General features: G+C 44.6%; 1 protein-coding gene across 5 annotated transcripts in view; it reads left to right on the top strand.

The window, feature by feature from the left end:
• LOC144792237 (serine dehydratase-like) overlaps nucleotides 1-17689 on the top strand; it is a 156399-nt gene that overhangs the window by 100258 nt on the left and 38452 nt on the right. For all 5 annotated transcript variants that reach the window (XM_078667140.1, XM_078667141.1, XM_078667142.1 and 2 more), the window contains one exon: nucleotides 15458-15546. In XM_078667140.1, the coding sequence (XP_078523266.1) occupies nucleotides 15458-15546 (89 nt within the window). The remainder of the gene's footprint in view (nucleotides 1-15457; nucleotides 15547-17689) is intronic.

The following is a 17689-nucleotide window of genomic DNA, read 5'->3' as shown; positions in this document are numbered from 1 at the left end:
TCGTCCCCGCCCGCCATGTGCTTCAAAACTGCATACGTATCTCGTGATTTCAAGGTTCTGCAACCAGTACACAACAAGGAGTTACGAGTCCCATTTATTCTGGCGCCATTTTGGGCGAGGACGGGCAGGTCCAGGATATAGTCAAAATGTCTCTACCAACCATCGACTATGATGATGTTCATATGCTGTATTTATTAGAGTAACACTCATCTGTCCACATGAAATTAATTTGCCACAATCTAAACATGTCATTTTAATCTTTCCAAAGTTCTTCTAAATATTTGGGACCGTTTCCCTTGCCTCTGAAGCTCTCAGTGCCACTTCTTTGATGAATGTACTAGCAGGTCAGGGGTTCTCCTCCAAATCTCTCTTTTATGCAGCACTATAATTAATTGGTGCCACCTCTCCATATGACGATGCATGGTATAGTTACCACAACTATATTTTTTTTCGGTTCCTCTGGAGAGTTCATCGTGGCAGATGAAGCGTGTAACGTACCGGGCATTTACCTTTTTTTGCATGTACAGGAAAGGAAAAAAAAATCGAGCGTCCGAGTTCTAAGGTGTCCCAGGGCCATTTTAGTGGACCAGGCCCAAATCCAAAGAACAGGCCGCCATTTTGAGAGTCCTGTTGCAGCCGCCTGTCGCTGTAGCATCAAGAGCAGCCGAAACTCAGCTGAATGGCAACTGAAACGGTAAAGGGGCGCCCCACTACAGCAGACGAGCCAGGCCCAAATCCAAAGAACAGCTATCTCACAGGCTAATGGGGCGACCCACGCCGAGTTTCAGCATTGTAGGATGACCACACCAGTACAGCAACTTGCTAGACAACACCTCGGTGCCATCCGGATCTCGGCGCCCCACTGCAGATGAAGTGCCTCTCAACTATGAAACCACCACGGTGACATCCGGATCTTGGCGCGTTGTGCTGCCTTCGGCCTATTCGCACATCGGTCCGCTACTGACGCCATCTCACAGGCTAATGGGGCGACCCACGCCGAGTTTCAGCATTGTAGGATGACCACACCAGTACAGCAACTTGCTAGACATCACCTCGGTGCCATCCGGATCTCGGCGCCCCACTGCAGATGAAGTGCCTCTCAACTATGAAACCACCACGGTGACATCCGGATCTTGGCGCGTTGTGCTGCCTTCGGCCTATTCGCACATCGGTCCGCTACTGACGCCATCTCACAGGCTAATGGGGTGACCCACGCCGAGTTTCAGCATTGTAGGATGACCACACCAACTTGCTAGACATCACCTCAGTGCCATCCGAATCTTGGCATCTCAACGCCTAGTGGTATCTTCCATACAAAAAATATTGTTACGCTGCCTTTGGCCCCATTCGCACATCAGTCCGCAACTTAGACATCACCTCGGTGCCATCCGGATCTTGGCATCTCAGCGCCTTGTGGTGTCAGTCAGAAAATATTGTTGTGCTGCCTTCGGCCTATTCGCACATCGGTCCGCTACTGACGCCATCTCACAGGCCAACGGGGCGCCCCACGCCGACTTTCAGCATTGTAGGATGGCCACACCAGTGCGGCAACTTGCTACACACCACCTCGGTGCCATCCGGATCTTGGCATCTCAGCGCCTTGTGGTGTCTTCTACACCGGAAATATAGTAGAAAATATTGTTGCGCTGCCTTTGGCCCCATTCACACATCAGTCCGCTACTGACACCATCTCACAGGCCAACGGGGCGCCCCACGCCGACTTTCAACATTGTAGGATGGCCACAGAAGTACTAGACACCACCTCGCGTTGTGCTGCCTTCGGCCTATTCGCACATCGGTCCGCTACTGACGCAAACTCACAGGCCAACGGGGCGCCCCACGCCGACTTTCAGCATTGTAGGATGGCCACACCAGTGCGGCAACTTCCTACACACCACCTCGGTGCCATCCGGATCTTGGCGCGTAGTGAAGCTGCAGCAGCTGCAAATAAGCTTCAGACAGTGTTACAACCGCTGCTCAGAACTCTCAACTATGACACCACCTCGGTGCCATCCGGATCTTGGCGCGTTGTATTGCCTTCGGCCTATTCGCACATCGGTCCGCTACTGACGCCGCCTCACGTGCCAACGTATTTTCTCCGCATTTTATACCCTATGCCGCATAACAGGTCATGTGACTTGTTTATAAAACTTTTCATTGGTTCATTTTACTTTTGGTTTCCTAATGATGGAAGGCTTGATCATATGACCTAAAAACAACACTTTTCATTGGATGAAAACTTTTTTTTTCCCCCAAACGATGAAAGCCCCACCTTGTTTCTGGATGTTTCAGACTGAAGCTGGCGTCAGCATGAAAGCACCACCATCTCGTAGCTCCGTCGTGGTCATTCCGCGAGCAATCATGGCAGCCGCTCCCCACCAGAAGCCTGCAGGAGTCGGAGCCCCCAAAACTTTTGATGAATTCTCAAGGCGGAGGGGACGCTTTCGAGAATGGGGTCCAAGACCTAGCAGACAAGCGTCCGATTTCCAAGGTGTCCCAGGGCCATTTCAGTGGACCAGGCCCAAAAAGGAAACAGCCTGCCGCCATTTTGAGAGTCCTGTGACAGCCGCCTATCGCTGCACCGCAAGAGTGGGCGCAACTCAGCTGAATGACGGATTTTGACACAGTGGACCAAAAGCGGACGGAATGGCAACTGAAACGGTAAAGGGGCGCCCCACTAAAACAGATGAGACTCCACCTGGAGAGGCCCGTTCACGCCGCCTCCCCCGGGGCGCTCCACGCCGTTATTCGGAGCAGCATTGTAGGATACCAAAACCAGTGCGGCAACTTACTGGACATCACCTTGGTGCCATCGTTCTGCTGCCTTGGAACTATTCGCACAACAGTTTGCTACTGATGACCCACCCCCCGCGACGCCCCACGCCGTTATTTGCTGGGTGGCAACTTACTAGACATCACTTTCGTGTCATCTAGATTTCGGCGCGTTCTGCTGCCTTGGAACTATTCGCACAACAGTTTGCTACTGATCACCCACCCCCCGCGACGCCCCACGCCGGAAATCTGGACGTTGTGCTGCGTTGGGACTATTCGCACAGCCGACCGCTACTTCGTTGTTTTTCTCTAAAAATGTTTATATGTTATTACTATTTTTGTTTTCTTGTATATATTTATAAGTTATTAAAGTTTTATAATCTTACTACTTTGTCGGAGTGCTATATATTTTTAATGTGACACATAATTGTAAAAACTTTGATGTACAAAGAGTCATCCCTGGAATCTTCCGCTTCACGCTCGGTCCCCTCCCCAATCACAATACAGGATGGTTTTCAGATAATAGCAACGCTTCTGCTGTGACGGATCTCATCGAGTGTGGGCCTTGATCTACTATAACTCCTTTGAAGACGGGTGATTCTTTACAGCTGTGGCCATAAACTACATCTGCAGGGCTAGCTGATAGCCTAGGACCGGCCTGGACAATCGGACACAGAGGAAAAGGAGTGTCAGAGGGTGCGGTAGTGAATAGGGCGAAAGGGAGGTGTCGGGCGGGCACAGGGTGTGATTCTCAGGGAAGAACAGCGCAGATGGGGGGAGGTTTATTACCCATGCATAAAACAGAGAGCGGGGGTGACCACTGCCTGGGGGAGATGCTTGCGAGGGTGGGGAGCCATGCTAAGGATCGACAGCGTGCACAGAGTGGATCTGGTCAAGGCATCTAAAATGGCTGCCGTGCACGACAAAAGTGTGGCATTTGAAAAAAGACAAGATGGCGCACACAATGTTTTTCAACAATTCCTGATTTCCTTCGAATCGAACGTTAACAGACGTTGGGGCATATTACCAAAGTTAAGCGATATTTATCCCTAACGATGCATTGCAAAGATTTTTTTACCGTCAGAAATTATCGCAGATAAACCTTGCTATTATCAAGGTTTATCGCAAATACGATAAAAAACGAGCGCAATGCATTAATATCGCTGAAAACTCCGCGATATTCATGCATTACCGAGCTAATGCTCTTAGCCATGTTATCCACCTCCCATTGGATAACATGGCTAAGAACTGCTCAGGGCAGCTGTTACTTTTTGGAGATATGAGCGCTTATCTCGAATATTTCCAAAAGTTGATAATAGGAGATAGCGATGTTAGCGACTGTTTCCAGTCGCTAACATCTTGGCATGCCCACTTTGCATGTCATTAGTGATAAATATCACTCACATGCAAAGTGGGACCCAAGATGGTCGCTATCTCCTACTAGCCGTCGCTAACTGGTGTTAGCAACAGCTAGGTAATACACATATAATTTTATCTCCGCGAAGCGGAGCGCTGTTACAGATATATATCTTGTTTTTGAACGTTAATTTCTCAAAATGCACTGAAGCACATATATTGAGACATAGCAAAGGCACATCGGGCTACCAGTCCCTAATATTTTACCAAGTTTCGTGCAAATCCATTCAGCCGTTCGATTATTATTATTATTTTTTTTTTTTGCCCCGCGGGGCCCTTTTAAAACCTCCACATCAAACCTAGGGGGTCAGCGAGGATCTACTATGCCCCCTTATGGTCATCAGCCGTTCGATTATTATTATTATTTTTTTTTTTTGCCCCGCGGGGCCCTTTTAAAACCTCCACATCAAACCTAGGGGGTCAGCGAGGATCTACTATGCCCCCTTATGGTCATTTGCCCCTTCGCTTTGGCCTCCTCTTGTCTCTCGATCCTACCGAGAGACAAGATGGCGGCCGCTACGTACTGTTTGGAATGTTTACAGACACCGGAGAGCCAATCAGCTTCGCTTCGCAAAGCTCCGTAACGCGAAAAGTACGCGAAGCGGTGCGCTGTTACAGATATATATCTTTTTTTGAACGTTAATTTCTCAAAATCCACTGAAGCACATATATTGAGACCTAGCAAAGGCACATCGGGCTACCAGTCCCTACAATTTTGCCAAGTTTCGTGCAAATCCATTCAGCCGTTCGATTATTATTATTATTATTTTTTTTTGCCCCGCGGGGCCCTTTTAAAACCTCCACATCAAACCTAGGGGGTCAGCGAGGATCTACTATGCCCCCTTATAGTTATTTCCCCCTTTGTTTTGACCTCCTCTTGTCTCTCGATCCTACCGAGAGACAAGATGGCGGCCGCTACGGACTGTTTGGAATGTTGACAGACGCCGGAGAACCAATCAGCTTCGCTTCACAAAGCTCCGTTGCGCGAAAAGTCCGCGAACCAGAGCGCTAACCGGTCCGCTGTTACAGATATATATCTTTTTTTAAACGTTAATTTCTCAAAATCCACTGGAGCACATATATTGAGACCTACAAAAGGCACATCGGGCTACCAGTCCCTACAATTTTGCCAAGTTTCGTGCAAATCCATTCAGCCGTTCGGGCTAAAAGTGAGGCCAACCGCCCTATGGAAAACTCAATGTTAAAAACACGTTTTGGGACCCCCCTTTTTTCTCGGCCCCCACTGGACGAACCCCCCCCAAATTTTCAAGGGCTGCTCAGAAACAAAATGTGCCATTTTCCTGAAAATTTCAGCCGATTCCGTCCACAAACGCCAAAGTTATTAGACATAGAATTTTCAAAAAACCCATAGAGAAAAAATCCTAACTATATATACCTACTGGCGACCGCCAGTAGGTAATATATATATATATATATATATATATAGATATATATATATATATATATATATATATATATCTATATATATATATATATATATCCATACTAATATTATAAAGAGAGAGCCCAAACCTTTGAGGCGTTTAATCTGAGTAACCACAGCACCAATCACAACACCCAATACAGCGTTGGAAAGGGCAGTTGCAGCATAAGGACATAACCTATGCAGACGGCCACCATATACATTAATTTTTTTATTTTAATTGTTTTTATTAACTTTTTAAGAAACAGTGGTGTTCATCACAATCATACAGTGTAAGACATACAATTGTACCGTAGGGCACCATATACATTTAAATGCTAAAAGAACCGTGCCAGCAAAGTAGTCTCTTGTGGGCGTGTCTGCGTTGTGCTGTGGGCGTGGGCGTGACTAACGCTGGGGGCGTGTGGTACGACCATCACATCGTGGGCTGTGGGCGTGTGCTGGGGGCGTGACAAACGCTGTGGGCGTGTGTCTGCCCTTCATGCCATGTGAGTCGTACATACAAGCGCCAATTACGTTGCTGCGCAGCATCAAGGGGCACGCTGGGGGCGTGAGAAATGCTTGGGGCGTGTGTCCGGCCTTCATGCCATGTGAACGCAATTGCGCCGCATCAAGGGGCACGCTGGGGGCGTGAGAAACGCTGGGGGCTACTTTCCGCCCTTCATGCCATGTGGGTCATACATTAATCAGAAGATCGTCTGCCTTGGCCGTGTGCTGGGGGGATTGCCAGCTGGAGGCCTGGTAAGTTACATTACCGCAGCCTCTCCTGCGTGCTGTTACTCAACTCTCTCATTCAACGAAATTAGACGCGCCTGCTACCATCAACCAGGGCTCTAGCCGGGCTCAGGCGGCGGATCAGTACACTAATTACACGCGCCTGGTAACATCAACCAGGGCTGCAGCTGGGCCTCAAGCGGGGGAACACGCGCCTGCTAACATCAAACAGGCCTGCATCGGGGCCTCAAGCGGGGAACACGCAAATGAGCGTGTCTGCGGAGACAATTACTGCAGCCTCTCCTACTCGCTGTCACTGAACTCTCATTAAACTGATTTACCCGCGGCTGATAACTCTCTCCTTCAACGACATTACACGCGCCTGCTAACATCAACCAGGGCTGTAGCCGGGCTCAGGCGGCGGATCACCACACCATTTACACGCACCTGCTAACATCAACCAGGGCTGCAGCTGGCCCTTCTCCGTCCCTATTCTAATGAAACAAAAAATGTTGTCTACTGCGAGATTTTAAAATAAATTGCCCTTGCCAAATACACACATTACACACATTCTATTTCATACCCGGACAACGTCGAGACGGGCTGCTAGTATATATATATATTTATATATATCGAGTCAAAACTCCCAGATGCTTGTAGCAAAACAGAGAAATGGACGCTTTCTTCTCTCTTGAAATGGCAGGTATTTTTATTTTTCAAAAGTTTTACAAGTGAACTGCAAAGTGCTAAGATCCAGCCGCATTTCAGCGAGCTCAGTCGCCTTCAGTGGCGGTGCGTCCATTGGGGGCGTTGGGGCGTTGCCCCACTAGCCTGGACGAACGCCGACTGCACTTGGCCAGTCATGACAACAACACCATAAGTGAAAGTGGTAGTAAGTGGATCATGTGATGACTGTCTGAGTCATAGTGAGACTAGAGTCAGTGGGCACGTGACTGAGTCTGAGGACGGAGTGACTGACTACTCATTGTTGCTGCACTGGACAAACGTTTTGAGACGGCCATAGATCAGACTGCCCCCTGGTCGAGGAATGGCCCAGTGCGCCACACTAAATCGGCTGCCTGGTTTAATGCTGAATTGAAAGAAACTAAGACAGCCTGCAAACGTATGGAAAGAGCCTGGAGAAAGGACTATCTTCCAGAGGCGGGTAAGGCGTACAAAGACAGCCTCAGGGGCTATCACGCCTTGATTAGGAAAACCCGTTCGGTCTACTACACTGACCGCATTGATAAGGCTGAGTGTTCGACTAAGGAACTCTTTGTAGTCTATAAGGAGATATTGCTGGCTTCAAAAACCGAACAGGTTGATTCCTCTGCACAAACATGCAACCAGATTGCTAATTTCTTCTACAAGAAAGTGCAAGATATTTATACCACCTTTCCTAGTGAGGCCAGGACTGGCCTCAGCGGTGACACGCCAATGGAAGGGGCTGTCCAGGAGAAAGACAGCATCAGGACCTTCTTGGTCCCGGATGAGGTTATGCTAATTGCAGTAGCGAGGGGGGTCAAATCTGACTCCCCCAGGGATCCGGTTCCTGCTAAGATTTTGAGTGGCAGTATGGAACTATAGGCACCCTATGTCAAGCACCTTTTAGTTCTGTCATTTGAATCTGGCAGGGTGCCGAACACATGGAAGCAGGCTGTTGTACTTCCACTTAAGAAAAAGCCACAAATTAGCATAACTCAACTTAGTAATTTGCGCCCGATCTCCCTCCTCCCCTACTTTTCTAAAGTAGCCGAAAAACTGGTTAACCAACAACTGACGGCTCACATCGAAGCGCATAGGCTTTACCATCCCTCCCAGGCCGGTTTCCGTGCCTATCACTCCACTGAATCTGCCCTCCTTTTTTCCACAGAGGCACTGAGGAAACACGTAGACGAGGGACAGACAGCAGCGCTGATTCTTCTCGATCTCAGTGCCTCATTCGACACTGTAGCTCATCACACCTTGCTACAGTGTCTGAGGAAAAGTGGAGTGATTGGGAGAGCTTGGTCATGGTTGGAATCTTTCCTCCATGACCGCAGCTTCTATGTGGAACAGGATGCTTATAGGTCAGAGGTTTTTGACCTAAAGCAGGGAGTTCCCCAGGGCTCCAGTCTCAGCCCCACCCTGTTCAATTTGTACGTAGCGCCGGTGGCCGCTATTACTGAACAGTATGGGATAGAGGTGGTGACTTATGCTGACGATACGCAGCTGGTTGTGGCTTTGTCACAACCAGCTGAGCACGCAGCCAGCAGATTCACATCCTGCCTTCAAGATCTGGCAGGCTGGATGGCCAACAACTGTCTCAGACTGAACAGGGACAAAACCGAGGTGCTTATCGTTGGCAAGTCCCTCTCGGTGTGGACCTCCGCCTGGTGGCCTCAGGTTCTGGGCCCATTACCTGTCCCCAAGGATCATGTGAAGAACTTAGGCATGTGGATTGATTCCAAAATGTCCTTTGATTATCACACTCGGCGTGTCGCTGGGACGTGTTTTGGCATCCTCCGCAGTCTGAGAAGGATACTTGACCTACTCCCAGCGCCTGCCAAAAGGACCCTGGTCCATGCCTTGGTTACATCTAGGCTGGACTATGCCCTTTACCTGGGAGCTAACGCGAGTTGTATCCTAAGACTGCAGCATATCCAGAACGCAGCCGCACGACTGGTGCTGCAGCTACCCAGGAGAGCCTCCTCAAAAAGGGCCTTGGAGACATTGTATTGGCTCCCCATCAAGGAACACATAGAGTTCAAAGCACTATGTGTCAGCCACAGGATCGTTCATGGCAAGGGTCCGGGCTTTCTGCACAATCTGCTCCTTCCTTACAAGCCCACCCGGCTCCTGCGCTCAATGGGGGCCGGCCTGCTCTCGGTCCCTAGAATCAACAGGGCGAGAATGGGAGGGCGATCCTTCCGTTCCTTAGCCGCACAGAGATGGAACACCCTCCCACTCAGGCTTCGTGTGGAGCCCTCGGAGGTGGTGTTCCGGAAGGAGCTGAAAACTCTCCTGTTCCCAAAGCCTTAATTTTCCAGCGTAGGGTTATCCCTGTTTCCATCTGCCCAGGTTGCTGCTCAGTCCTTTGATAGCGCGGGGACACACTGGCAAGTGCAACCAGGCGCTTTAGAAACTCAGAATTATTATAATTATTGTTGTGGGAGTCATGTCGTCGTGACCACCAGTACTGCGTGTCAACTCGAGCATATTTACGAAAAACGAGAACCTCTGACAAAATACAATATATGGCTAACAATCAGTTTAGGGGAGCCCCTCGGAGCATACAGATTTCACTATTTCTAAAGGACATGGCAGTATCAATATAATATAAGGCATTAGGCAATTTTATGTGTGTTTACTTAACAGCCGGCTAGTGTTTCTATGGACAGCCATCTTGTCCTAAAATAGTATTTTACCAGGGCCAGTAGGCATTCTTCGAGAATCGAGTGCCTTTCATGTGTTTGTATTGACCATGTGTGTGGCCGGGCCCGGTATATAAGACTCCAGCTCGGTATGAAAACGTCTGAGCGCCGTCCAACGGCTGCCAATAAACAAAAAATCCTTCTCCAGTCCTTCGTGTTATCGGGAAATCAAAACAAACTGATTTCTACCAACAGAAATGGTGCTGATTGAATACAGAGGCCTTTTAGTCGTGCGGCACGCTGCAAGTAAATCTTTCTGCAAAGCAAAGCCGCTGCAGTGCCAGATGAAGGCTCCGCACAAGCGCCATTTCTGCATGGCGTGGTTTGGCGCCGGCGGTGTACGCACGCTTATCAAGGTTATGTGACGTGGTTTTGGTACAGTTAGGCTCACCCATCAGCATTGCAAGCAGGGCTAGCCTTTGGCATTGGGTAACCGGGCGCCGATCTTCAGAAGGGTGCCGGAGTGGCGTACAACAGCTGAGCCTCCCTCTAACCTGGGGCTAGAAAGAAAAGTGTAGTAAACACACTGTTCTAAGTCTGTCTGTCTTTCTCCCTTCTTTCGCTCCATCTCACCTTCCCCTACTTTCTCAACACACTGACAATTGAAGCTGACAAGTGCGTACCTTGTGCCAGTCTGACAACAGAGAAATATGTGTGAAGAGAAATTTCGAAATCAACACAAGATGTTTTAATGAGGCTCATAAACTTAAGCTGAAATGCGATGTTTTCTGTTTTAAAAAACGTATTAGGAGGAACTACTACACCTGTCAACATCGAAAGTAAAGGGTTCAAATCATAATTAAAATTAAATCAAAACAATCTGTGAGGTTCTCAGCATTGTATCTTGAAGTCTGTTATGAAGCTCTGTTGTTATACTGTATAAGCAGCTACCTAGTATGTTATATGACAGCTCTTTAATAATGTAATACCTGCACTTTCACAATTGCTTTATTAACCTTCCTGCTTTCTCAAATTTGCTTGGAAATGCACAATTTTTCCACTATTTTTTCAAAATTTTATCGGGGGGGAAATCCCCCCGAACCCTCGTTCGGGGGTTCGGGCTCACTCGCTACGCTCGCTCGCTATGGTGCAGTATGATTAGCAGTTTCCGCCTCACCACTTTCAAATGTCACCAGCCGCCGCTCACTGGAATAAAGTGACATGTGACCCAACGAATTTAAAACACCAAAAACCAATCCTGTGGTTGGAAGTCACATGAACTGTGGAAAGACATGATAGAAAGACTCTGTAGACCACACTAGACTCACAAGGACACTGGTGATACAATTAGGTAAAATGTACCACTCTAATAATCAGAAAAATAAATCTGAATAATAGAGCTTTCGGCATAGCTTAATTTGACAAATAATAACTATATGAATACATTGAGACTTTTTCATTCGTCAACAACCATTTTGACATAATTTTTTGTATGTATGTAAAAACACAATTAGATGATTCGTTCAAGAGTAATAATAACTGCATAATACATAATCTTTTCTCTACTTGAACTTCATTTTATAAACATATCATATTACTAATAATTGCGTTTACATATAATACAGGAATTGTCCCAATGATTCTAAACCGAAAATTCCAAATTGTAAACACCCTATCTATATGATGACGTCCAAAAAAGTGCAAGTGCTAAAGTGTTTGTGCACATAACAGTGTTTGTTTCTATATATAGCAATTCAATCGAAAACAACCCCAATATTTGCATAGGACTATCCTAAGATGTCCCAAGATCCCAGCCGGGATCTATGTAAATGGGTTGAGGTGTTGGGCAGGGAGAACGCTGAACGAGAAATTTACAAATCTAAATTTTATCACTGCTTTGAAAAATTAATTCTCTTTAATTTAAAGTAAAGTAAATGAAATCGGTAGTCGATACTTATTCATATATTCATATATATATATATATATATATATATATATATATATATATATATACACAAATACACTCCTTCTCCTCCACGCGAAAGATAGAGCACGGCCTACAGGAATTTGTTCCCCTGCTATTTTATTACTGCTCCCCACAGATCGCAGTAGCCATGACGTATTCCGTCCCTCAGAGGAGACTTAATCACATGACGCACATTTAAGCTACGTGATTTACTTAAAGTGACCAGTGCATTGTGATAACAGGGTTAATCATAGACATAGAAACGGTAACCCTCGAGTGGTTTCCAATTGTATGGCATGCATTGTGAGCAATTGCAAGTTTGTAATAGTTTCAGTTGCGACTTGTACGTAAATTTATAATTGAATAAATACCTAATTAACACTGTTTGTTAAATATATCAATATTAATAAATAAATAAATACTTAAGAGCAGACATTTGCGTTCTGGATTGTTTTTTGTGAAGTTGCGGTACCAATACCTAAAATCGCACTTAAAAAACATCTATTTCATTGCCATTAAAGGTCAATAACAGAAGAGGGTCCCTAAAAAAAGAATACTCGGAGGAGGAGGCAGGGAAACAGACTCAAAAAACACAGGAACCTCTTCCAAACATTAAATAACTATAGGTAATATATCCATTAAATTTCATATACCATCATTGTCCCACACAGTAAACGTTATTAGAAAAACATATGGTTTTATTATTTAAAGTCAATCCGTAATTGTTTCATAGAAAACACTCCATATACACATATATACAATGCAATTTAGTCAAAGGAAACACATCCAAATAGCCCCAACCAAACTCATACATTCAAACATCCTCTCAGTCATCCACACCGTCATACACCAAAACACATGGACCAGGCAAGATTAACAAAACCAAGGATTACAAAAAGAAAGACAAGAACAAGAATAATACAAGCAAAAACATGGCGCCGACGCGCGTTTCGGAAAGGACAAATATCCACAGTTCCTTCGTCAGGGCGCAAGGAAAATCATATAAATATCGTCACAGTCGTGGCTCTCTTGAGTTTTCAGAAAAACAATCTTTTTTGAAACAAGATACAAAAAGTCACAGGAGCTATATCTTGAAGCTTGGGATAGCAAGTATATATACTATCCGAAGGATAGAGGAAGAGCGCGCCACTCTGTTCAGTGTAGCCGGTTACTATCTGCAGTCCAAAAGGCGAAGCTCTCACGGGCAAACTCGGAGGAACACCAAAGGTATCAAATGTCTAAGATTTGAAGCATAAATAGAAGAAGACGACGGAGCCAAGGATAACTTTAGATATGGAAAAAAAGATTTTTTCACAAGGGTCCAAAGTAGGTGGAGAAGCCTTCCAAACACAACAAGCAGTCCCAGATGGTGAGGGACAAGTGATTCCTATAGTAAATAATGCGGGAGCTGTCGATACAGCTTAGATTCCCGAAATAAACGCCCATGCAAAGTCCCAGCGCAGCAGCACGTCTCTCAGTGGTACATCGTTTCTGCAAAAGTTGACATACGCGTTTCAGCGTTTCCGCCTTCGTCAGTGTCAACTGAAACTTTACGCCTTCAGTGTTTAAATAAAAAAGTGCTCGTAGTTCGTAAACAAAGAAAGTGACTTGTGTGTATTAATCAAAATAAACAATGGACTTAGGTATGGCGGCCATTTTATAGTGGAGTTGGCTGAAAAACAGAGAGTCCTTGAACATCTTAGGGCGATAAATAACAAGGACTATAATTATCCGGTTGCCTGCCACTTTGAGAAGGAATATGATAGCAATAGCAGCCTTTTCACTTTCTTCTGCTTGGATCAGGTTGTTAAATCTGAGAGAGGAGGGGATCATGTGAGAAGGCTACGTATATTAGAATTTAAATATAGTATTAAATTGCAAACAAAAGTACCGAAAGGGCTGAACAATGAAGAAGAAATGTGGGTTCATGATGTTGGCTGAGAAATTTAGACCGTATAATATCAGAAAATTAATTTCCGTAGCGATGACTCCAAACTGCATCTTATCGTATAACAGAGGTTTCTAGACTTGTATTTGCTGTTATGTTATCATGATTTTACTTTGGAATAAGGCCTGCTGTTAGTTACATTAGCCCATTCAGGGCGTGATTGAGGTAAAGCGGCAAGTTGAGGATAATGATGCGTACAAGGGACAAGAATTTGCTCTAAAGTAACGATTGGTGCCCGAGAGAATGATAGGAATTCTCTGCTATATTTTGTCCGAAAAATTAGGCAGAGAAATGATGTCTTTTGCCAATATGTAAATCTATATTTATCATTTATTCAATAATAGATGAAATAATTGTGAAACGTAAATGTGCGATTGTAAAGTAAACATGCATTGTTTTTCAACCGACTCCACTATAAGATGGCCCCCATACCTAAGTCCATTGTTTATTTTGATTAATACACACAAGTCACTTTCTTTGTGTACGAACTACGAGCACTTTTTCATTTAAACTCTTAAAGAGTAAAGTTTCAGTGACACTGACGAAGGCGGAAACGCTGAAACGCGTATGTCAACTTTTGCAGAAACAGTAAAATAAATACAGAATATGCTGTGACACCGTGTATGGCTCTGAGTGCACTCTATTGAAGGAGTTCCCGAGATGTGTGAACTGGCGTTTTTGAATATGATGGCGCATTTCACCGCGCGCTAAGGACACACCCGTATACAGTGTGGACAATGGCTGGTGAACTGCTTGTTGTGATATATATATATATATATATATATATATATATATATATATATATATATATATATATATATATTCACCAGACTATTTCATAAATGCGATTTCCTAGATGAACTGGTACAATGTTCTACAAATGCACATCACCACCCACTACTATTATCGCAGTGGGGTCGAACATCTCACCCATTGCCCTTGTGACCATGTGACCCTTAAGGCCATACACAAATTATCGCGGTACTTCTTTTTGCTGGAGTCCGGAGTCAAGCTATCTTGACTGATGAGGGGTAAAACCCCATAACATGTCCTTAGATGTTTTTTCCAGTCCAGGGAGGACCTGGCTTTGCAGTTTGGTCTGGACTGTTCCCGTGAGGCACAGGGTTAAGACTGATTTGCATATGGCTGGGTTAAAACTGGAATGGTATGGTGAGCAAACAATGGATTTAGGCCCAGATCTCTGTACTGGGGTGAATGTATGACATTGTTCTGCATTCTGTCCATCTACTGTTCTTTTTGTACTTCTTTTTGCAGCACATTCCTGATCTTTAGGAATTTTAAGGTTTATATGTAGTCCCCAAATCTACCTAGTTCCTCATACTTCACAAAGTAATGCATAATCTTAGTTGTAAAGCTCGCTCATGACTCTCGTGCAGCTCAATAGCTACATACATTAATAAACCAATTGCACCTGATCCCTAACCAATAGCGTCTTTTCAACTTAAAACACTCAAATAGAGGTTTGCAGCACTTTCTCATATTTGAATATGGTTTTCTCACATAGATGCATGAGTGCATTTGTAGAACGATCTGTTTGACTTGCTGCTATTACATTACCATTACCATAAATAGCTTTAACAGTGCCCTTTATTTATTCCATGTAGCACACCTTTCTGTTGCATTCTTGGGCAAGCACAACTATGCCAATGCTCATCAGTTATGGATAATCATCTCTTCTTCTGCATTGCAAGATTGCATTCCTGACCAGACTTACTTACATTGTGTCCCTACTCCCCATTCTGGACTTTCTGTCGGAGATCAGAAAGAGAAGGTTCATACATTTCATGTAACACTCATATTAATCGTATTCCTTTTATTTGCAGGCATGGGATGATGCCAACGAACGAGCGCTGGAGTTAGCCAAAAGTGAGGGTTGGGTGTATGTACCTCCCTTCGACCATCCTCTTATCTGGTAAGAAGATATCTGGGATGCATATTGTGAGGTTGATTATCTGTTGCCCATGGCCAATTTCTGTAATATGCTGTTCTGAGGTATTCTTGGCTGTTTAGCTCCATTTTGACACCCTGCCCTCCTGTAAGTAGATATATACATTGATGTTTTTCCATTTTTTGTAAAGAAGTACGACGAGTCTTTGTATTCAGTGTTAATCTCTCCTTTGCTTATCCGATAGTATGATAAAGAAATTCCTGAAATAAGAGTTAATTGCACATTTCTCCATTGATCATTCCCTAACAATGACAAAGGGAAGTCTAGAGAAAATGTGTGTATTTTTCACTTTTGACTCGTACTTAATTTTAGCAAAGGCTTGCCTAGAGTGAGTGTTGAGTGTTTCAGTTTTCAGTTTTAAAATCACGTTTATTTGGACCGTTGGTCAACAAACAATACATACATTGTTAGAAATTCATCTACAAAATACACTTCATCAACACATTAAAACATATCTTAAAACACATTCAATATAAAACCCTCCAATAACTCTGATTAGAGCTGAATTATTACTAAAACTCATTACAAAAGGTAAAAAGGAGTGCCATCACTCTTTGCATAAATTTCCCAATAGGAACGGCAATATCTAGATGGGTCATTTCAGTCATTAAAGTTACTGCCAGGGCCCTAGATTTAATTTCATATTTCCTAAAAATCGGTTTTAAGAACATAATTCGTAAATCAAGAAACTTATGACAATCTAATAAAATATGAGGTACCCAAAGTACAAGTGCATCTTCCCGTCTTATCAATCATTACGCGTTTTGCCACATTATTTATATAACACGGGTTCACCCCAATTCTTACCCTGAGAACCTCACTTCGTAATCGGCAATTCAGTAGCCTGCCAATATAGGGAAAGCTTTGTTCATTTTTTCACGCAACAGTCATAAAATACCCTGAGATTTTATTTGCAAGGTAGTTTTGGTCCTGTGCATGGGATAATTCCTTCCCCAATGTCTTAAGTATCTTCTTGTCAATGCTAATCATAAGGGTCGTAGTGCACAATTTAACCTCCATCATATGACATAGCTTCATCATAATCACCATAGTCTCTCTTGCCCATTTTAATTCACTATTCTGTATTTCGTTTTTATACCATTGTGAAATTTTGGTGTTTTCGTCTACTCCTATACGTTGCCAGAATCGAAATTGGGCCATACCGGCTAGAATGCCCCATGAAGTGAGCCCTAATTCCAGTCTTACTGCCTGGACCATGGCTGACAAGGGCAATGTAAATAGATTTTTTAGGTTTTTACCTTCCTCAACAACCCAGCTCTCTTTACCGCTCAGGTATAGCAATTCTGCGCCATACAGAAATTGCGGAGGTGCCATGGCCGAATAAGCTTTTAGCACTGGTCTATCTGACATCGCACCATAGGCTTTGTTACACAGTTTCAGGCCACTAATCGATGCGGAGGTTCTTACTTTTGATGCCTCTAGATGGGTGGACCATTTCATACCTTTTTCAAACCATAGCCCCAGGTACCTGTATTCAGTAACTGATTCCACTTTCTCTGTCCCCAGCCACCATGTAAACCCAGCTTTCCTTCTACCAAAGCTCAAGGTTTTGGTCTTATCCATATTAATCACAAGTTTTTTACTGGAGCAATAATCATTAAATATATTCAATTTCCTTTGCAGGCCAACTTCTGTCTGATCCATGATCACAAGATCGTCGGCATAGAGCAAACATGCAATATGCCTACCATCTTGTTTCGGGCTTGCCTTAATGACGTTCCCCAAGATTCTTGGCAAATCTGCTAAAAACAAGGAAAAAAGCAGGGGTGCCAATACACATCCCTGCTGCAGCCCATTTCCAATCTCAATTCTCTCAGATAAACTACCATCTATTTCTAAAATTATCTGGGGCCAGTTCTTGGTATGGAGCATTTGAATCAGACGTAGCAGATCTTTAGGGATACCAAAGCTAGTTAGGGCCTCCCACAACAGTTCCCGGTCCTCCAGATCGAAAGCTGAGCGGAAGTCTACAAAACAGCAAAACAAACTTTCCAGCACTTCCGTCGACTTCTGCGCTATGGCCCAAAGAGCAAAACAATGGTCGATTGTAGAGTGCCCTGCTTTAAACCCCCCCTGTTCCGGGCTA

The sequence above is a fragment of the Lissotriton helveticus genome, chromosome 11 (assembly GCF_964261635.1).
Source record: "Lissotriton helveticus chromosome 11, aLisHel1.1, whole genome shotgun sequence".
Taxonomy (NCBI): Eukaryota; Metazoa; Chordata; class Amphibia; order Caudata; family Salamandridae; genus Lissotriton; species Lissotriton helveticus.
This window is presented reverse-complemented; position numbering and strand designations above follow the sequence as displayed.